At 38.4% G+C, this 23,736-nt stretch overlaps 1 protein-coding gene across 1 annotated transcript in view; it reads left to right on the top strand.

Moving 5' to 3' along the window:
• Positions 1-23,606, top strand: part of LOC120799674 (dual specificity testis-specific protein kinase 2-like) — a 32,415-nt gene extending 8,809 nt beyond the window's left edge. Inside the window, exons 3-11 of the mRNA XM_040144938.1 lie at positions 7,621-7,742; positions 10,173-10,221; positions 11,281-11,427; positions 12,982-13,064; positions 13,834-13,924; positions 16,245-16,328; positions 17,205-17,291; positions 17,535-17,628; positions 20,625-23,606. Of these exons, the coding sequence (XP_040000872.1) occupies positions 7,621-7,742; positions 10,173-10,221; positions 11,281-11,427; positions 12,982-13,064; positions 13,834-13,924; positions 16,245-16,328; positions 17,205-17,291; positions 17,535-17,628; positions 20,625-21,796 (1,929 nt within the window). The 3' untranslated portion in view covers positions 21,797-23,606. The remainder of the gene's footprint in view (positions 1-7,620; positions 7,743-10,172; positions 10,222-11,280; positions 11,428-12,981; positions 13,065-13,833; positions 13,925-16,244; positions 16,329-17,204; positions 17,292-17,534; positions 17,629-20,624) is intronic.
• The last annotated feature ends 130 nt before the right edge of the window (positions 23,607-23,736 follow it).

A 23,736-nucleotide genomic window follows, 5' to 3' on the forward strand; every position in this document is an offset into this window, starting at 1 on the left:
ACTGCATGTTGAGCAGGATCGTGGGAGCAGTAGGTGGTTTGCAGATACGGATCCAGACTCTGCAGCTCCAGATGCAGAAATACCTGCAGAAAGCAACAGGAGGAGAGAGAAGAGAAATGAGAAAGCATAAAACTACGGGAGAGAGAAGAAGTCAAGTTAGTAACAAGTATTAATGGGATATGAATACGTATGGATGGCGAGGAAGAGAAGGAGTGAGGAGCTAAGTGCATCATGGGAAGTCCCCCAGCAGTCTGGCCCTATAGCAGCACAACTATGGGACGGTTCAAGACAAGCCTTAGCCAGCCCTAACTATAAGCTTTATCAAAAAGGAAGGTTTTAAGCCTACTCTTGAACGTGGAGAGGATGTCTGCCTCCCTGACCCAAACTGGAAGATGGTTCCACAGTAGAGGATCCTGATAACTGAAGGCTCTGCCTCTCATTCTACTTTTGGAGATTCTGGGAACCAGAAGTAATCTTGCACTCTGGGAACGCAGTGTTTTAGTAGGGTAATAAGGGTACTATGAGCTCTTTCAGATATGATGGTGCCTGACCATTAAGGGCTTCCTAGGTGACCAATGCAGAGAAGATAATGCAAGAGAAATTGGATCTCTTTTCCTAGTTCCTGTCAGTACTTGTGCTGCAGGATTCTGGATCAGCTGGAGAGTATTTAGAGATTTGCTGGGACAGCGTAATAATAAGAAATTACAGTAATCCAACCTAGATGTAAAAAAAAGCATGGACTAGTTTTTCTCCATCTTTTTGAGAGAGGATGTGCCTGATTTTTTGCAATGTTATGTAGTTGAAAAAAGGCAGTCCTTGAACTTTGCTTTATGTGGGAGTTAAAGGACATATCCTGATCAAGGATAACTTCGAGATTCCTTACAGTGATACTGGAGGCCAGGGCAATGCCACCTAGAGTAACTTTATCATTAGATAATGTGTTTCTGAGGTGTTGAGGGCCAAGTACAATAACTTCAGTTCTGTCTGAGTTTAAAAGCAGAAAGTTGCAGGTCATTCAGGACTTTATGTCCTTAAGGCAAGCTTGAAGTTTAGCTAACTGATTGGTTTCATAAGGCTTCATTGACAAGTAATATTGGGTAGTATCTGCATAACAATGGAAGTTTATAGAGTGTTTCCTAATGATATTGCCTAAAGGAAGCATATATAAGGTGAATAGAACTGGTCCAAACACAGAACCTTGTGGAACTCCATGACTAACTTTTGAGTATATGGAGGATTTATTGTTAACATGCACAAACAAAATACGACTTAAACCAGCTTAGAGCAGTTCCTTTTAATGCCAGTTAAATGTTCCAGTCTCTGTAATAGGATGTGATGGTCAATAGTGTCAAATGTAGCACTAAGATCTAACAAGACAAGTACAGAGACAAGTCCCTTGTCTGATGCAATTAGAAGATCATTTATAACCTTCACCAGTACTGTCTCTGTGCTATGATGCACTCTAAATCCTAACTGAAAATCCTCAAATAAACTATTATTATGTAAAAAGTCACATAAATGGTTGCCAACTGCTTTCTCAAGGATCTTAGAGAGAAAGGGAAGGTTAGATATAGGTCTATAGTTGGCTGAAACACCTGGATCAAGCGTAGGCGTAGAAGAGGTTTAATTACAGGTACTTTACAGGACTGTGGTACAAACAGTAGTCAGTTAATACAGACAGATTGATAATATCTAATAAAGAAGTGCTAACTAAAGGTAAAACGTCCTTAAGCAGCCTAGTTGGGATGGGGTACAAGAGACAGGTTGATGGTTTAGATGAAGAAATCATTGAAGATAGCTGGTGAAGCTCAATGGAAAAAAAAACTGTCTAAAGATATATAAGGTTTTCCAGCTGTTTCAAAGGTCCCTGTCTTTGAAGATAAATCGGTGCCGGTTGAGGGCAGGAGGTGATGAATTTTGTCTCTAATAGTTAGAATTTTATCATTAAAGAAGCTCATTAAGTCATCACTATTGAGAGCAATAGGAATGAGAGCTATCCATAGAGCTATGACTCTTTGTCAGCCTGGCTATATTGCTGAAAAGAAACCTAGGGTTGTTTTTATTTTCCTTTATTAAAGATGAGTAGTTGCTGCACTTGCATTATAGAGGGCCTTCATGTAAGTTTTAAGACTATCATGCCAAGTTAAGCGTGATTCTTCCAATTTAGTAGAACGCAATGTCCTTTCACGTTTTCACGTTGTTTGCTTTATAATGCATGTTTGGGAGTTAAACCATGGAGTTAACCTGTTTTGTTTTATTATCTTAGACTGGCAATAGAGTTGAGTGTTATTCTCATTGAGCTTGCAGCACTATCAACAAGATGATCAATTAGGAGTCCTCTGTTATATTGTAACATGGCAGTGAATTAAGTGCTGATGGAATCTCTTCCATAAATTTAGCTACAGCACTATCAGATAGAGATCTAGTTAAGATATTTTTGCCTAATAGTGTGTAGTCCAATATTAAGATTTCAAAAGTTACCAAATAATGGTCTGATAAAGGAGGATTCTGTGGAAAGACTATTAAATGTTCGATTTTGATGCCATACGTCAGAGCAAGGTCGAGGTAGTGGTTAAAACAGATAAATGCAGTGGCTATCATTATCAACGTCCACATGAGTATTAAAATCACCCAATACTTTTTTATTTCCTGTCCAACTTTTCATGAAATTCTGCACCATTTTTTCTGCAAACATACCTTTGCTCATCAAAAAGTGCTATTTTAACATCATCACTCCACAGGACTTGTCTCCAAAATGCATTAGATTTTTTTTTAGATGTTCCTTTGTTATTTTGTGGTGAGGACACAGGAAGTCTGCTAAATCTTCCTGAAGGTCTTTTGCAATCAAATGGGGGTTTTGATTTGCCATTCTACCAATCCTACGAGCAGATCTCTCTGAAAGTTTTCTTGGTCTTCCAGACCTCAACTTGACCTGCATTGTTATGGTTAACTGCTATTTCTTAATTACATTATGAACTGAGGAGACGCCCACCTGAAAACACTTTGCTATCTTCTTATAGCCTTCTCCTGCTTTGTGGGCATCAATTATTTTAATTTTCACAGTGCTTGGCAGCTGTTTAGAGGAGCCCATGGCTGCTGATTGTTAGGACAAGGGTTGAGAAGTTAGAGTATTTATAAAACTTTGTAATTTTGCATCACCTGGGCTTTCCTAATGCTGACTGTGAAAAAGCCATAACCCTATCAAGCTAATTAAGGTCTAAGAATTTGTTAAAAGATATCTGAGAGCTCATATCTCTTTGGGTGCCCAAACCTTTATATGATGCTCCTATCTTTTTTCACTCTAAACATTTACAAAACAGAAATAATACACTAATATTGTTTAAGATGTTGAAAAGAATGTCTCATCTTTAACTTTTGGCCTTTCGGAGATCAGTTCATCTTCTACTCACTTAACTATTCACAGTAACAGAAATTTTGACCAAGGGTTCCCGAAAATTTAGTATGCCACTGTACATATATCACAATATGGCAGCCATATTCAAAAATCACATTTGAACTGGTGTTTAATGTTTATATATACATATATGGGCGGTTGTGGCTCAGGAGGTAGAGGAGGTCGGCCACTAACGGGTAGGTAGGTGGTTAAATCCCTGGCTCCTCCAGTCCACATATCGAAGTGTCTTTGGGCAAGCTACTGAACCTCAAATTGCCCTCGATGTATCATCATTGTGTGAGTATGTGTGTATGTATGGAAAGCGCAGTATGTATAGAAAAGCGTTGTATGAATGTGTGTGTGAATGTGGCATGTAGTGTAAAGCCCTTTGAGGGGTCGATAAAACTAGAAAAGCACTATAGAAGTGTAGTCCATTCATCAGTTTACCATATATACAGTTTATGTATTTAAATATATAAAGGGTGTGTTTGCGTGTGTATGTTTGTGTTTTTTTTAAAGAGGCAATCATTCTTCTTAGAAAACAGTACAAACCTATCAAACAGATAGCAGAAACTGTAGGAGTGACCAAATCGACAATTGGGTACATTCTTAAAAAGAAGGAATGCACTGGCAAGCTCAGCTGTACCAAAAGGCCTGGAAGACCACGGAAGAAAACTAAGGTGTATGATCACAGATTTCCTTCCTTGGTGAAGGAAAAACCCTTCACAACATCCATCCAGGTCAAGAACACTCTCGAGTAGGAGGGTGTATCAATGACAAAGTCTACAATCAGGAGACGCCCTCATGAATGTAAATACAGAGGGTTTACCACAAGGTGCAACCCACTGGTAACACTCAAGAACAGAAAGGCCAGATTGCTTTGCCAGAAAACCTCTAAAAAAGCCTGCCCAGCTCTGGAACAAGATTCTTTGGACAGATGAAACCAAGATGAACTTGTACCAGAATGATGGGAAGACGGCTCATGATCCAAAGAATACAACATCATCTGTCAAACATGGTGGAGGCAGTGTTTTTCACATAGACATGTATGGCTGCCAGTGAAACTAGGTCACTGGTGTTTATTGATGATGTGACTGCTGATAGGAGTAGCAGGATGAATTCTGAAGTGTATAGTGCTATGCTGTCTGCTCAGATTCAGCCAAATGCTGCAAAACTGATATGATGGTGCTTCACAGTACAGATGGACAATAACCTAAAACATACTTCGAAAGCAACCCAAGAGCTTCTTAAGGCAAAGCAAATTAATATTCCTTATGTGCCAAGTCAGTCACCTGACCTCAACCTAATAGAGCATGCTCACTTACTGAAGACAAAACTGAGGGAAGAAAGACCCACAAACAAGCAGCAACTGAGGGCGGCTGTCAGAAAGGCCCGGCAAAGTATCTCAAGGGAGGAAACTCAGCATGTGGTGTTGTACATGGTCATTGACTGCAAAAGATTTTCATCCAAGTATTAAATTTAATCCTTATAATTATGTTGGTTTGTCCAATTACTTTTGAGCCTCTGAAAATGAGGGACTATGTATAAAAAAATGGCTATGATTCCTAAATGGTTAAGGATATATTTATTTGTATATATATATATTTGTTGAAAACCCCTTGAATTAATGCTGAAAGTCTGCGCTTCAATCACATCTTGATGACGTCAGTTCAATCCATTGGGGTGATGTACCATGAAAAAATTATCAAAATTGTGTCATTGACAGTGACACACACACAGACACACACACACACCCACACACATATATATATATATATATATATATATATATATATATATATATATATGTATATATTTGTATATATGTATATATTTGTATATATGTATATATTTGTATATATATATATATATACATATATATATATATATATGTATATGTATATATATATATATGTCTATATTTGTATATATGTCTATATTTGTATATATAGACATACATATGTGATTATGCAGACCCCTTCACTTTTTCACATTTCGCTTATGTTGCAGCCTTATGCTAAAATAACATTTTTTTTTCCAGGAATGACAACCATCACTGCAACAATTCACCAATCTGGGCTTTAGGGCAGAGTGGCTAGGGAGAAGCCTCTCCACAGCGAAAGTTTACCAAAAAAATTAACTTAACGATTCTCAGACTGTGAGAAACAAGATTTTCTGGACTGATGAAACCAAGATGGAACAGTTTGGTTTCAATTCTAAGTAACATGCCTAGAGTAAACCAGAAATTACATGATTGTCCTTCTGGAAGTTTCTCCCATCTCAACACAGGATCTCTCGAGCTCAGCCAGAGTGTATGTGTGTGTTTATTTTCATATATATGTATATATATGTGGGTATATGTATATGTATGTATGTGTATATGTGTATGTATGTATGTGTATGTATGTATGTATGTATGTATGTATGTATGTGTATGTATGTATGTATGTATGTGTATATATATGTTTGTATGTATATGTGTATATGTATATGTATATATGTATGCATGTATATGTGTATATGTGTATATGTATATATTTATATGTGTACATGTATATATGTATATGTGTATAGGTATATGTGTATATGTATATGTGTATATGTATATGTGTATATGTGTATATGTATATATGTATATGTATATGTATATATTTATATGTATATATATGTATATGTATATATGTGTATACGTATGTGTATGTGTATGCGTGTATATATGTGTATGCGTGTATATATGTATATGCATATATACGTGTATATGTGTATGTGTATATGTATATATATGTGTATATATATATGTGTATGTGTATATGTATATATATGTGTAAATGTGTATGTGTATATGTATATATATATGTGTAAATGTGTATGTGTATATGTATATATATATGTGTAAATGTGTATGTGTATATGTATATATATATGTGTATGTGTGTATGTGTATATGTATGTGTATATGTATATGTGTATATGTATATGTGTATATATGTGTATATGTATATGTGTATATGCATGTATGTATATATGTATGTATGTATGTATGTATGTATGTATATGTACATACATATACATGTGTGTATATATATATAGCTCCTTTAGCATACTTGGGACTGGGACTGAGATCGATGGAGAGCTCAGGTGCAGGTCAGTGGTGGGATTTCGATGAGAATGACAACTGTAGAAAATAAGTGATAGTTTAGACACAATATATACAGAAGTCACCACAACCAGTGGCCGTTGCAGCCTGTAGTGATTTTAATGAACACAAACCACTACACCATTTGTTTGGTACATAATAATTAATTATTGCCTCAATAATATTTCTTTATAGGATTTAGATTTAGTTAAAACTCTATATTTTTAGTTTATTTATTTATAGACCACTGGTAATAGTAAACCTCTATGCATGTTTTTGTGGTGGGATTACTCTATATATGAAATTATTGAGATTTCTGTTCCGTTTCCCTGCTACAACCTTTGGTTTGGCTTGTGTAAAGCTTATCTGTCCTATTTTTACGCCTCCTCTTCAGAGATGGAGCATTTCCCTGCTCATTGTAGCAAATTGTGTGACCTTAGTAAATCCAGCAGAATACAAAATCAGCCTCTGTTAACATTTCTCCTGCAGTAATTTGCATCATCGTCCCTTAAATATATATGCAATAAGGAGAGAGACACAACTTGCAAACACTTGCACAAATGACATGTAAACTGTGATTGTAGCTTGGTACACCTTTTCTTTCCTACAGCACATTTGTTTGGGCCTAAAACTGTGCCTAAAAAACCTGCACACACACTGGCCAGCTAACTGTATGGTTAGTGTTTACATATTCAGTAGCGGTACATGGAGCAATGACTGAATGAATGAATCTCATTTTTAATGATTAATTTTTTTTCTTTTCAGATAACATTGCATATATAAGATGAATGTAATGTTTGCAATAAACAACATATACTGAGGTTAGAGAGAACATGTGTAACTGCTCCTTGCTGTATGTATCATATGGAACCAAAGCTGAAATGACCACAGGACCCTAAGGGTGTTCAGATAGGCTTGGCTGAACCTCCAAGATTCTTGGTGTTTTCATTTTTTCTGTGTGAGTTAGATAGCAGTATTTAACTCTATCTAATGACTGTTTTTTCTTTGTTTTCTAGATGATGCACTGCATCTCATTCTCCATTTGTGTGACTTGTTTGCTTACTATAAACTTTCTGTGCTTTTTTTCCAGGTTCAGCATCGCATCACAGGGCAGGTGATGGCACTGAAAATGAACACACTGGCTAGCAACAAAGCTAACATGCTACGAGAAGTTCAGCTCATGAACAGGCTTTGTCATCCCAACATACTCAGGTAGGTATTTATGTGTAGCTAAAAAGGCTTCGAGCATGTGTGGTGCCTTTATTTTACCAAGTATGTTTAGATATAATGGGTGTATTTTATTTTGTCTTTATATTACAAAGTTAGGGTTAAGTGAGTGTCATGTCCCTCCAGTATCGTGGAATGTCCACTCTGTACATAGCAAGTTAATATGCTTTTATTGTAATTCACCTTCTATCATTCAGTGCTTCTTTTCATTAGTTCGTGTTTTAGAGGACACATGTACTGTTGTACAGTGTAACGGTACACTAAAGGCCAAAACAGTCATTAAGAATCCCTTTACTCATTGCGATTGGGTTAATTAGAATTAAGATTTGTGGATTAAACAGATTAAGTTTTGTTGGAGTAAGCCTGCTCCAGTCTGTGACAGTGTGTGACTCTCGGGAGATAAAATCATGTGTGTGGTATTAAATGATTCAAATAATTTACCTTGTGATCCAGTTGCTGCTCGTTGTTTTCATTGTGAAATTATAGTAAAAAAAGTGAACAATTGTTAGAATAGTATGGTTTGTCATGAGTGACAGTATCTTCTATCACAATTCAAGTCTCAGGGAAGAGCCTCATTGCAGTTCAGCTCACTCTTTGAAGTTCTCTCTCCTCCAGTTCTTTCTTCAGAGTCCACACTGTATCTGTCCATACACCAACAGACTGACTCAAGTATAAGTTAGAAGGACATTGTTTTTATTGATATTTGTTTCTGTTTTGGTGCAGATATGTGAGATTTAGTCTTCTTTCTTGTTTTCGGGGATTGCCTTTTGACATAGCTCTAATCATAGTCCATCTGTTGTTCAGTGTGTTGTACTTGCAAGTTTCAGTAATGTAAAGGATCATCTTTATTATTTTTTTTGCTCTGAACAAAGTCTGATAGAAGATTCTGAACTTTGGCTAGAGCAGCTTCGGTCCAAAAATTATGGTACTCACCTCCAGAAGAATATAGTTAATAGTTAATAAACTAGTTTAACCATCAGTTTTGGCATAGTATGAAGGGTGCCTTAAGACTAGTTGAGGTAACGATAAAATAAATCCTATAGAAAGTATTCAGACCCCTTCACTGTCTGAACACTTTATTGTGTTGTAGATTTAATTTTAAATTGATAAAACTGCCATTTTGCCCATCAACCTACACTCAATAACCAATAATGACAAAGTAAAAACATGTTTATAGAAATTTTTGCTAATCTATTAAATATCAAAAAATTAAATATCTCATTTACAAAAGTATTCAGACCCTTAAATCAGTACTTTGTAAAAGCCCCTTTGGCAGCAATTATAGCTTCAAGTCTTCTTGGGTCTACAAGTCTCTAAAAGCTTTGCACACCTGGATTTGAGCAGTTTATCCTATTCTTCCCAGCAGATCCTCTCAAGCTCAATCAGATTGGATGGGAAGTGTCCGTGAACTGACATCTTCAGGTCCCTGGTGGTTCTAAACTTCTTCCATGTCACAATTATTGAGGCCAATGTGCTACTGGGTACATTCAAAGCTTTAGCAATGATTTTAAACCTGTGCCCCGATCTATGCCTCACCACAATTTTATCACAAAGGTCTACAGAAAGTTTCTTGGACTTGATGGCTTGGTTTTTGTCCTGACAAGCAGTATGAATTGGGCGACCCTATATACACATGTGTGTGCCTTCTAAACTGTAACCAGTCAATTCAATTTGCCACAGGTGGACTCCAGTCAAGTTCTAGACGTGTTTCAAGGATAATTAAAGCAAACGCGATGCACCTGACCACAATTCGTGTGCCAAAGCAAAGGGTCCGAAGACTTTTGTAAATGCGAGATTTCAGCTCCTGAGTTTTAATTAATTTGCAAAAATTTCCTAAAAAAATGCTTTCACTTTGTGATTATGGATTTTTGAGTGTAGATTTAAGGGCAAAAATGGCAAAGCGTGCGAAAAGTTAAGGGTCTGATTCTTTATGAAGCCACTGTATATGAATGTATCAATACCCTCAGTTTGAAGGCAGAGCCTGTGCGTTCAAGTCAACTGTTTCTGATAATTCACTAAAAGAAAAATGCAATAGGAAAATCTGTGACTGCTTGTCCTGCTTCTGTGTGTATTTTTTTACAATACAGATCAGTCTATTTAGTTGCAAAGTAGTATCTTAACAGCTGGAGAATTAGTGCTGTTCGACTGAATCATAAACTTGAATTTGGCTCCAGATGAACACATCTTAAAAGTATTCCATCAGTCAGTTTGGACTAAGGCAGTTTCAAATAACATTTTCACTACCTTTGAGAAACAGAGGGGGTCATCAGAGTCAACAAATATCAACTTCTGCATGTAGTGGCTTTGAATTGTGAAATGTGATAATAAGAATGCGAATGGGAAAAAAATATTGTACCAAAATTCTGAAATGTGATCTACAGTATTTTTTAATCACATTTCTTCACCTCTCCTCAGGTTTCTTGGGGTTTGTGTACACGAAGGTCAACTCCACGCTCTGACTGAGGTAAAATATTTTTTCATATTTTATTTCATGTTTACTTAGCTTCTTGAAATATCTAAAGGGTTATATATCTTTTTTGTCTCACTTTGACTCTACCTCTTTCATTCTCATTGGCCTTTCCTTTTTCTCCCCTGCTTTGTTCATACATAAATTTTTTTTCTACATTTGTGATTAATGTCAAGTGATGGATAAAATAACTGAAAAACTACATGGCAAAATAATTAATAGATTTCAAGAAATTAAAATACAATCACAAATGCCGCTGCGAAGATGTCAGTTACCAATATATATCTGTTCTAAGGTGATGTAATATTTACATGGCGTACAGTAGTCACTGAACATAGCTGTTTTTAACCACTCGAGGACTCTGTTTACAGTAAACTCTGCTTAGCAGTTTCATCTGACTCAGTTTCATCTGATCTGCTCCTTTAAAAAAAAATGTTTTTAAAGCATAAATAAGCCTATTAGAAGTGAAATAGAGACATCTTATCATAAACCATTTAGTGCTCATGAACCATGGAGGCATTCTGCTCCTATTGCAGTAAAATATATCATGTTCAGTACGAATAAAATGACTCAGGATATTATAAAACGCATCACAGGGACAGGGGAGGCCAGGAAAGTGTGATCATAGGACAGTGATATCCATAACAAAGGAGTAACACACAAAATACACCATGGATCAGATTAATAAACAAACCCAGGTTGACAAAGCATAAGTGACATACAATGCTTTACCAACTGGGAGTGGGTGGTATCCATGGCAACAACATAAGATGTGTTTGTGTCTTGCCAACAGTAATAAATGACTCGTGTTTGTTGTCTTCCTTTGAATGGTATGCGGTTGCTGAATTAAACCCCACGAATATCTGTGTACGTATCCATGTATGTGCTGACTGTTAGCATCTTTAAAAGCAGTTTAACTGTAGAAATGTCTCATGTCTTCAGTTTAACTGCATTCAGCAGTGGGTTTTGGCTCATATACAGAGAATAGATGTTTACATCTGGAGACCCTTCCTTTTGTTATTTACTCTTTCTTTTGTTCTCCCTTTCTTTCTGTAGTACATAAATGGAGGTAACCTGGAGCAGCTGTTGGACAGTGATCTGTACCTGTCGTGGGGCGTCAGGATCGGTCTGTCTCGGGATATTGCCCGAGGGCTGCAGTACCTACACAGCAAGGGCATATTCCACAGAGACCTCACCTCCAAGGTAGAGGATGCAGGAATAAGATACATACACTAGAATGGATCATGAGGGCTACATCCGCTATGTTGATAACTTTTAACACACAAGTGGTGGAATGTTTGGATTTCTCCAGACATTTACAAACTAATAATATGTGTTACTAATACAGCAAGGCGTTTTTGAGATTTAGTTATCAAATGTTAAGGTGCATTAGATAGCTACTCATTCAACAGTTGAAACATTATTAAGAATTAACAAACACCGACTTTACGTTCAGGCAAATACACTTGATAGAAGTGCTTTGCTGAAATTCTACAGTAAAGGGAACAACTTCCTGTATCCCTGACTGCTAGGAGATGAGTGAAGACCTTTCGTCCTGTCGCCTGCTAACACAAATAGGAAAGGGAAGGCACAAAGTAAATTAATGACAGGAAAAAATCTGAAAAGTGTTTCCGATCTCAAAGTTGATGTTAATAACCATTATACTGGATGGTCCCAGGACAACCAGGAAGCTAAATGCAAGCTGTGCTATTCACAGTCAGCTACTCAACCCTCATATACTGTATATACAGTAGTTCTGCTGTTACTTTCAACCCTCAGTAATTCCAGGAGCCAGATGTATAAATGATGCGTATGCACAAAACCATGCATTCACCATTTCCCACACATAAACTGGTGTTTAAAGTGCATTCGGAAAGTATCCAGTCCCCTTAAGTTTTGCAGGTTTTGTTATGTTTCAGCCTTATGATTAAGTAAAAAAATAAAATCATTTTTTTCCCTCAACAAACTACAATCAATACCCCATAATGACACAGCTGACAATGCATATCAGAGCAAAAACTATGAGGTTGAAGGACCTGCCTGCAGAGCTCAGAGAGAGGATTGTCTTGCAAAGCAGCACTACGTCATGAGGCAAGGCCTGGCAGGAAATACATCGAAGCAAACATCCCTGGTGGATCACTTTGTAACATGAATCGCATTACAAAATATCTTTCCAGAGTTGTAAAATCCATTGTCAGAGTATTATAAACTGCTGTGCAGTGTTTTGGCATCTGAGAAGACTTCAAATTTATGGATCAGTTTCTCCACTTGGACTTCCTGGATTGTATTTTGTGTCTCGCTAGTACCTGAAGTGATACACCTCCAACAATGCAACCACTCACATTGTTTAAAGACATGGTTAATTTTCATCTAAAAGCTCGAAACAGACTTTTTCTCTACTTCATGTAAGACAGGCAAAATGTAGAGAAACAAAATCATATTACTTGAACTGTTTAGTCAGTGTACAAGTGGGGTCCTTGGTACTGATATACTCTTCTGAACAACTCCAGATTTTAGTTGATGGTCGAGATTTAATGGAAAGTTTACAGATTACAAGGGTAGTCTGAACAACAATTTAGAACAAAGGGCTCATGTCACAGGCTGATTTATGAGATTACAACTGGGACAAATAAAACCAAAACTATCTGCATGGCTAGACCAGAGAAAGTGTTTTTTGTACTTTGAGGTGGTTTGCACATTTTACCAGTAATTGTTTGTAGATCTAACCTTCAACCTCTAACCTGTTCCCCTGTGTAGAACTGTCTAGTTCGCTGTGATAATGGTGTGTTCACTGCAGTTGTGGGAGACTTCGGCCTTGCAGAGAAGATCCCTGATTTCAGGTCAGTGTAGGGAAATCTATCATCTTTATGTCTTTGCCTTTGCTGTTGTCTTATAACAAGATCTTCAGGACAGAACTGTATTCAGAAAGAAAGTCTTATGTCATTCTTAGCAAAAAAAAAAAAAAAATTGTCTGTGAGCCTTAAAGTATGTGTAACCACAGTTGGTTTGGACTGTGGAATAGATGAGTATTTATTAGTCATCTTTCAACAGGAGATCACGTGTAATTAAAATAGTAAGAGGCAAAGTTGACATATAACACTAGCTAAAATCAGTTAATGTCTGTGTCAGTATAATGTCCGTGTCAGTATAATAAGTTATTTATGCTTGGGTCAAACATCCCAGTTTGCTTAACTCGTCTCAGTTTGTGTTTTTTGCATTATCTGTTAATTATTTAAGTCCTTGAGCATAACCAGGTTTTCATCCAATACCAGCGATGAATAAATTCTTTCATTAGCTGGTGGTAGGGCCTTATTTTCATTTTTTAATAATTCCATAATTTATGAATTAATCATTGGCACAGGTAATTCTATTATTTTGTTCCCTGTGCATGGAAAAAAACATTATATTATGATCCAATACAAAAACAAAGCATCCAAAAATAATCAGTGTTAACAAAGTTAAACAGTATACGCTCAGCAAAGACACATTGCAGAGTTGTTGCACTGCATCATGTTTCATAGTGTATCAGGTATAACTACACAAATTCCAACTGGTGTAGTGACCCTGGATAAGCACCTTATTTCACCGGAAACCTTGGTATCTTTTCAGTGATGGTATGGAGAAGCAGCCACTGGCCATTGTGGGCTCCCCATATTGGATGGCCCCTGAAGTTCTAAGGGGAGAGCTGTATGATGAGAAGGTAAACCTGCTTAATCTTTGTGTGAGCTTTGCAGAAACCAAACACCTACTCGAGTACAGTACAGTATTAAAGCAACACTATGTAACGTTTGAATGAAGCAATAACACAGTCTTCTTCTTACAAGTGAGAAGTTGAATTGTAAGCAATAAAATATTTCCTTGATTATTTCACTACAGTCAGGGATTTAAGTGTGTTGATGTCAGCAAACTTTAAATAGATTCTGCTGTTACATTAGTGACTACTACTTATAACTCTTGTCTTGTGTTGCCCTTTTACTGTTATAGCAGTCATAGATTTCAATGGTTTTAATGCAAAAGCGAAACCAGAACAAAACATAAAGAACCTCACCAGGGCCTGCACCATGAAGTGGGATTAGACAGATAGCCAGCTCTCTTTGGGCTTAACTCAGGTTTTCTGCTTTCATGAAGCTGGCTCATTTTTAACCAGGGCATATCACCATGGCAACCAGGGTGGATCACCATGGTAACCTATGCATGGGTAGCCTCCTCCAGAGCAGGTTACGTCGGATTAAAACCTGTCAATAGCCCAAATACTGACCAATCAGATCACTGGAAAGACTGAGTCATCATTCATACAGGATGCTGGCAGGGACAAAAGGAATGACTTACAAATTGAAAAGATATTTTTATAGGTCAGTAGAATCATGTTGCTATTCCAGACTTTCCATGTGTCCACTCTGGGTTTAAAAGAGAGTTTCTAACATATGGAGGGAGAGTTTCTGACATTAAATATAATAATTACAACTATAGTTGCATTTTAATTGCACAAAGTGTCTTTCATTCCTGAAGGGATTCCTGACAGTGTTGATGCCTTTACACCCTTATTCTATCACTGCAGGAATAACATGAGGAGAATTTGTGATGATAACTGGAAATAAAAGTAAACTCTCTGGTGTCTTCTATGAGAAAAATATTTTCCCATGATTATGAATACAACTTTTTGGTCAGATACATCTTATCAGGTATTAACTACTTCTCTTCTCTCCTCTCCTCTATGCTTTGGCAGAAGAAACAGTCTGACATTGACTTTTTTATCACACATTTTGTCACATCACATATTAATAATAGCCATTGGACAAAATGGCAAAAAAATATTTACTGAATACTTACGACATTTATAGTAATTACTGCTTTTTATAATTTGTATCCTTAACCTTACATTTACTAATTTGGATATTTTTGGAAAATGATTTTCAATGTTTCTGCAGCCTTTTTTTCTACATTTCAGGTCCTTGAATGTCACTTTAAGCTGTCGCTATAATCAAACTGTTCCTGCAGTTATCTAATTTCATAAGTAATTCATTCTTGTCTTTGATGATGTCATTGTAATTAACAACTCTGCCTCTTTCACATGAAAGTGCTCATAGCTGAATAGGTAAACACAGAGTTAATTGAGCCAGTTAATCAGCTTTGTGGTAATGGTTAGCCAGGATCACCAATGTTAGGTTCAGGGAAGCCAGTTAAACCAAAAGAGCCAGACTAAATTGAACTTGCTTACTCTCATTCAGGTTGCCTGATGATGGCATCATTAAAGTAACTGACTCAAGAAAATCTTGGCAAATAAAGAAAACTTTTTCAGCAGAAAGGATATAATCTCATTTAAAGGTCAATTCATGCCCGGATTATGAGAGTAGTGATGACCTAAACAAAATACAAAAAAGCATCATTTTACAAGCAAACAAAGAGATTGTCACAGTGTTTCATATACAGTATGTTGACAATGGAAACTAAGTGAGTTATTGTACACTTTGACCCACAAAATTAGTTTAAAAACTGCACCACATAGAATGCACAAAGTATGGTTGTGTTTCATCAGCATGTGCTTGTTTCAATTGGCACATGCTGTCATTTGAGACCATCTCAGTTCATTAATTTCATGAATTATTTCTGGCTCACATTGGACAGTGGTTTGAGAGATTCATTCATCAGTATAAATTTTGGAGAGCAGAGCTCTTTGATATGATGGAAGATAGTAGTCACTAGAATTAGAGTATTTATTTTTCAGATGCACAGGAAGACAATATAAATAAACTAGGTTCCTAAAAGAAAAAAAAACGTTATTTTGATTTTTAACACTTTCTAATGAAATTGCTGTAAGTTACAGCATGAAAAAAAGTATTTTTAAAATCACCTATACTTTGTGTCAACAAAGTTTATTACAGGTTTAACCCACAACAATTTGTATTTGTATCAATCTTCTACTACCCATAGAGTTACTACTGTCTGAAATCTAGTTTGTGTGCATGGTCAGAGCAAATACCCAGGATAGAGCTGACATGCACATCCTCTCCTATGCTCAGGTGGATGTGTTTGCATATGGCATCATCCTATGTGAGATCATTGCCCGGATTGAGGCTGATCCTGACTTCTTACCCAGGACAGAGGTAGGAGTCTGAGGCAGGTTGCTGTGTGTGTGTGTGTGTGTGTGTGTGTGTGTGTGTGTGTGTGTGTGTGTGTGTGTGTGTGTGTGTGTGTGTGTGTGTGTGTGTGTTTGTGTGTGTGTTTGTGTGTTTGTGTGTGTGTGTTTGTGTGTGTGTGTGTGTGTGTGTGTGTGTGTATGTGTACACGTTCAACAATTGTTTTAACTGTCAGCCAACAATCATATCCCACTAGACCTTTTCATACCTATTTTTTAGTATGGTTGAGTAGTGACGTAGAAGAGTGAAGTGTCTCTCCCTCATTGACAGACACATTTTGCTAATTTGATATTTTGTGGTGGGAACAAGTGTTCCAAACTGGTCTTTAGGACTTGTTGAAAAGAGAAACTTTTTGGAAACATGGAAACAGATTGCAGTTTGTTGATCCGGATTAAACCAGTCTTCAGTCTGCAGTGAGAGGACCTGAATAGATCAAAGGTGTGTGTATGTGTTACCTCTTTGGGACCTTTTCCGGTATATGCACCTACCTTGTCAAGACCGGTAGTCCTTATGGGGACCAAAACTGGTCAGGTTGGGGTTAGTCATGAATTGGTTATGGTTATGGTTTAGGGGTTAGGGTTAGGCTTTCCACAATGAATGGAAGTCAATGCATTGTCCTAACAATAATAGCTGCGAAAACGTGTGTTTGTGTAAGGTGTAATTCTAATGGTAATTATACTGTTTTATACAAGCTTTTTTTGCAGCCTCTACGGTTATTCATACTTGAGATGCAGTGATTTTTATTAATTATTTGGAAAACAGCATGAGACATAAAGTAATCAAGGCAAAATACACTGAGTCACTGGAACATTTGTGTACATATGTGTCTGTGTGTTTGTATAGGACTTTGGTCTGGATGTGGATGCATTTGAGAACATGGTTGGGGATTGTCCACCTGCGTTCTTTAGCCTCGCTGTCACCTGCTGTAATGTAAGTACAAACACATACTGTCTCGATTGTCATAACCCATAAGGTTGTGAAGTGAATAAATGTTTCCAGTTTCCTTTTCACTCATGTCTGACACCATCATGGACTATTGGACCTCTCTGAGCCAGTGCCTTTGTTGACAGCATGTTACTAAGGTCTCTTAATGAATTACACTTTTATTAATAATATATTCAGTCAACAACATCATCGTATATATATGTATCTTTTTCCTCGTGTTGTTTTCAGATGAGTGCAGAAAGGCGTCCCGCGTTCACTGACGTTGTCTTTACACTGGAGGGCATGGAGACAGAAGAAGAGAGAGAGAAGCCCATTGCACTTGGTATGTAATAGGATCAAATAGACAGTATAGTCATGTTTTTTACTGCACTGTCAATGCAGGTGTACTCGTGTACTTACCAGCATGAGAGTAGTAAGAAAGTGTCATAATTTTGACAGTTAGTTGTTGTTGACCTCAGAATGGAACAGTTTTGGCCTCACAATAATTCATAAATGCACCATTCCTCTGTTGAACTCGCTAATGTCATTGGATGATGAGACCTGGAAAGTATGCATACTAGTTAGTAAATGAACAGCATTTAGCAAAGAAGAAAGAGGAAAAGAATAAAAATATTAAACAGTGAATACGATGATGAGGAGCTCCAAAGAGGAGACGATTACACTTTCTATGGAACGACTGTTGTACCATATCAGTTTCAACCAAAGTACTGCGGAGGAAATTGTGCTGATGCGAGCAGAGAGAGAGAATAGTGGACAGTATGGCTACATCATCAGATCAACCAAAACACAACCAGACTCTGGAGTGAACAGATAGCAGCTGTTGGTGGAGCTGTAACACGTGCCAAACTATGCAGTCCACAACAGAATTTTTTGCTGCCATGAATGGGATATTCTGGAACTGCTGTTTGCCATCCTGATTTCAGTGCGCACCTGTACCTCGGTGTATTGAGTCCCAGCAATCAACTGGAAGAGGCAGCCAGCGAGATTCCTGTCCAAGTTGACACGATAGCAACACATCATTTTTGCAGATTTTTCAGCTGCACATTCATGCCGCAAATCCCCTGTTCTACCACATCCCAAAGTTGTTCTACTGGATTCAGATCTGGCTACTGGGGAAGCCACTGAAGTCCAAAGAACTCATTGTCATGTTCATTAAACCAGTTTGAGATGATTTTTGCTTTGCGACATGGTGCATTATCATGCTTGAAGTGGTCATTAGAAGATGGTAAACTGTGGCCATAAAAGGATGCACATGGTCAGCAGCAATACTCAGATAGGCTGTGGCATTCAGACCATGATTGGTTGGTAGTAAGGGGCCCAAAGTGTGCCTAGAAAGCATTCCCTACACCATTACACCACCAGCAGCAGCCTGAACTGTTGACACAAGGCTGATTGGGTCCATGGATTCATGCATTTGATGCAAAACTCTGAGGTTACCATCTGGATGCCTCAACTGAAATCCAGATGTATCAGACCAGGCTATATTTTTCCAGTCTTCCGCTGTCCAGTTTTGATGACCCTGTGCCAACTGCAACCCAGATTTGTTTTTGGCTGACAGAAGTGGAACCTGACGTGTAACCTGACTTGGTCTTCTCCCACGGTTGGACGTGTTGTGCATTCTGAAACGCTTTGTGCTCACCACAGTTATAAAGAGTGGTTATCTGAGTTCCCATAGACTTTCTGTCAGCTCCAAACAGTCTTGCCATTCTCCTCTGACCTCTCTCATCAAGAAAGGGTTTCCATCCACAGAACTGCCGATCACTGGTTTGTTTTTTGTTTTTGGCACCATTTTGAGTAAACTAGAGACAGTTGTTTGTGAAAATCCCAGGAGATCAGCAGTTTCAATATAAGTATAAAGAGTATGGTTTAGACCTGCTCTACATGAAAAGTACTCTGAGATAACCTCTGTTAATGATTTGGCGCTATATAAATAAAATTGAATTGAATTGAATTTCAGAAATACCGAAACCGGCCCATCTGGCAACAACAATCATGCCACAGTCAAGGTCACTGAGATCACATTTTTCCCCATTCTGATATTTGATGCGAGCAATAACTGAAGCTCCTGACCTGCAACTGAATGATTTTATGTCCTGCCTTAGAATAAAAACGCACTTTACTATACTGTATTCAGTAAGATCAATAAAACAGTAAGCTCTCATAAGAGTTAATTCATTTCCCTCCATAAAAATAGGGAATACAACAACATACAATACTAGTAATTATTTTATTTTGAAACCAAACATGCAACCATTTGACTATATTGAAACAATAGGTAACCTAACATGTTGGGTACACAGACAGAAAAAAATTTCTTCTCAGATGTTACAGACAGAAAATCTGATGACTTAAGGTCTAATTTCTCTCAAATCATGATCTGTATTGTAACTTCTTGGTATGTTGATACCGTATTGTCAGTAGTGGATTGCAATAAGCCGTAACCTGCGCTGGTTGGCATTAGTAGGAAAACAGCGAGAATGAACTTGATCTGATGTGTAGCGACCATATCATTTCTCACACCCAAGAACCAACCACTTCATGGTTTAATGAGTGTTCAGTTGCCAAGTACAGTAAAGTTCACAAAGTTGTGCATCCCACTTAGGTAAAATGTTTTGGTTGGAAATGTGGTTTGGGTGGTTTTACAAGCGAAATCATGTTTACCATGATTTATAAAAAAGGACATGTGTATCAGCTGACCATGGGGGGTAAGGGTTATTGCTGCATGTTTTGGGAAATGACTGGTACTAAAGGAAGGCATAAGTGGATGATAGTTACTTGGCTTAAACATGCAAAATAACTGGTGTGGTCCTTTAAGACCCTGACCGTTTCTGCTGTTATTGTGTTTTAATGGAGTAAATTTCCAAAGTAATTTTCAATAAAAGTAGCACAAACCTCTTAACACAACGTAAACCTGGAGTACTAGGGTCCCTGGGGCGGTTGCCCACTTTGCCCAGTAGGTAATTCATTTAGCTCACTTCAAGGTAGATGCACATACAGATTAGGGTTGAATCCTGCAAAAATGAGATCCTGCTCTAGATAGTTTGGAATTTTGTGTTTTTCCACCTCAAAGATTGTGTACCTTAAAGAAAATTGTTTCTATACTTAAAAAATAGTACCTAATACTACCTATATCGCCACATAAGAATTTTAAAATAATGGGAAAATCTTTAACCCTAATGCAGAGTCCATACCACCAGTTGGATCATGCAATCCAACAAAGACTGTTGGCAGCTTATGTTATTTGTTTTTTTCTACCTTTTTGGTCTATCACATTTTCCATCTCACTTCCATCTCTTTCTCCCCCCTTCCCTTGCTCAGAGGCAGTGCCTGTAGATGTCAGCCCCTACCGTCGCCACAGCTCTCCTCGTCACACCGGCGACTGCAGCCAGCAACGGCAAGGCTTGGCCAGGAGCCAGTCAGACATGTTACCCCCGGCAACCCTGACCCCTCCTCTCCTCGGGACCCCTGCGAGGGTCAACCCTTTTTCTCTCAGACAGGATCTGAATGGGGGGCGGTGTAAACTCTTAGACACACCCAGCAAGTCTGTCATCTCCCTGACCTTCACTCTCCCAGCACTTGGTGACCCATGTGCCTCCCCGCATCTTCTTAGAGGGACGCAGGGGATGCAAGCACCACACAGAAGATGCCAGTCGCTCCCCTGTACCCCAGAGCTCAGCAGGACTGTAGCCTTACCAAGAGACATGAAGGCGAAGGAGGAGAAAAAGGATGAGGACATCAGAGTGGCAGCAAATAAAGGGGAGATGGTGGACGATGTGGAGGACAAGAGGAAGAAGACAGAGTTGAAAGAGTTGTTAAAGGAGGAGGAAGGAATGGGAGAGGACTCAGATCTTCCTGTTGAGCTGGAGATGGTATCTTTAGAGCGGTTAGAGGAGGAGGAGGAGGAGAAGGAGGAGAGTTTATCTCTAACAGAACCCATGGACTGTACTAAGTCTCCAGAGCCAGCAGAGGGAATCCAGGACTCAACACCTAGTGGACCCCTACTCACCTCTTCCTCATTTTTACGGACCAATGGCTGGCGACTTCCCATCTCCAATGGACCACCCTCCTTGCCTCCTCTGCAGCAACTGGACAACAAGAACAGCTCATCCCTTGTGATTGGCCAGCAGGTGCAGTGGGGTGGGCGGGCTAATGGTTACAGTGGAGCCCAGGTCCTTTCCTGTGACCCAAGTGGCCCCTCTGAGCAGGATGAGGTAATTTCCTGTCCGGGCTGCTGTCTTGTGGGTCTGAGTTTTCCCTCAGTGTGCCTCCGTGGCTCAGCTGCCATGCCTGCTCCCTGCCGAAGGGCTTCATTCCAACGGCAGCGGCCCTACCGGAACCTCAACGGCACCATAACTGGTAGCAGCACTTCGTCGTCAACAACAGGTGCCGCAGCAACCAAAGCTCTGTGTAGAAGCACAAATGGTCTTGTAGTGGCTGGGCCCTCGGTGCCATGTGAGCCTGGCCGGTCACTGCCAGAGGCCCAGACATAAGCCTGCTCAGAGGGGATTTGGTTTTGAACTTGTGACGTGCACCAGCACTAAGTGTTAGTGGACAAACTAATACTGACAAACCAATACTGACCACAGCCTCTGAGATGTGTTGTTAATTCTGTGCAGTCATGGCAAAAATGGGAAATTTGTAGGTGGTTAGAGTGCCACCAGATGGGCTTGAGGATTAAATACAACAAATGACAGTTAAGAATGTAGTGGTGTAAAGTAAGCGATGGCTAAGGTAGAGAAAATAGATCTGAACCAGATGGGGTTAAAAATTAATTGGGCTATGCTTTGCTGCAAACTGTACATTGACCAGTCAGGGTCAACAACACATTACCACTGCTGGAAAGGTGCTGACCCAAACAAAGCAGCTAGTCTGACTTACACTGATAAACGCCCCATCTCTGCCAACCAAATCAAACCAAACTCAATCTACACTCAACTGTGCTGGCTTCAGTTCTGTAGGCTGTTTTGGAAGTATACTTACAGTTTATAACAACTTGGGTCTTATTTTTGTAGTTATGGCCATCTAATTGGCAATAAGAACACTGTACTCACCAAGTTAATTGCTGAGATCTGTGAACATGGTAACATGATTAAAAATAAGTCAGATGGGGAAAGCAACCCCCAGGTCAGTCAAACTGATTTTGAGGAAAAAAAGACAGTGGACAGTAAAATAATTTGTCAAACTGTCCATTTTAAGCATCCATCACAGTTTACAGACTTCCTGCATCAATTTGTACCTTACACATATTTGTGTGAACTCAACTCTACTTTTCTGTGCAATGACAGATTATGACAGATGTTTTTGGGTGATGGTCTGACCATTTTTGCTTCTTGCCCTGTCAGATTTCATGTATTTTAGTTCTCAGCAATGTTATCGTTATGGATATAAATGATGGCCAAAACTACAAAAAGATCAAAGTTTATTGTAACTAATAAACAGGGATTATCCTTTAATCTGTACAGTACTTTTTGGAAATAGTGGTTTGGTAAGTAAATTTTGTAATTAATTGTCCCTCCCTTTATGGAGGAAGAGGAAGTGAAACATTTTTGTTTTGCATGGCAGCCCTGGGAGTGTCTCTCTGAAGGCCTACTACCATTGGAAACACTGTTGCACTGCACTTTTAAACCCAGGTTTGTATATGGTGTGAACAGAAAATGACAGATGTGAATGTTGTTTACCTCTGCCAGCACAGTGTGGCTGCAGGTACATAACCATATGTACATGCAGCACAGTTTCGATTCTATTTAATCGAATAACATTAGCTAAAGTGGGAATATTTATAAAATTAATAAAGATTTGCTTGCATTTATTTATTTACATTTTTATAGCAGCTGCCGTGTATGTGTGAGTGTGTATGAGAGAGAGAGAGAAAAAGAGAGAAAGATGATAGCTGTTGCTTTTGGGGACTTAAGAGACAAAAAAAACCCGGTTTGTCATGTAAAAATCTTTACTTTTGCACTTCGGTTTTGAGCACTTGGCAGTAAGACACCAGGCTTTTACTGGATGGTGCTTTATTTAAATCTGTGTTACTGGTGTTTTATACGTGCTTCTGGCCCAAAAAACTACACACCTTTCATTCTTTGACATCTAGCCCCCCTCACATGTATGTTGTGTGTGTACATGTGCATTTTAATTACACTGTTGTAACTTAAAAAGTGGCATGTGAAGCAGGTATGAATATTTAATGTACAGATCATTGCACACACCTCACAGGATAATTTTTATCCCATAATTTCTGATGTTAAACCATGGTTCACGATTTATTTTCATGTTTTGTTCTTCTATACAGCTAGAAACCTGCTTGCAAAAATCTGGTAATAAACAAATATGGTTGTGCATAACCATGTGTGCTGTTTTTTTGTTTTGTTTTTTTTTTAACATTTACTAGGTAGTTGAAATTGAGAGTATGGAGGGGGAGATGATGGGTTTG

Source organism: Xiphias gladius, chromosome 15, assembly GCF_016859285.1.
Source record: "Xiphias gladius isolate SHS-SW01 ecotype Sanya breed wild chromosome 15, ASM1685928v1, whole genome shotgun sequence".
Taxonomy (NCBI): domain Eukaryota; kingdom Metazoa; phylum Chordata; class Actinopteri; order Istiophoriformes; family Xiphiidae; genus Xiphias; species Xiphias gladius.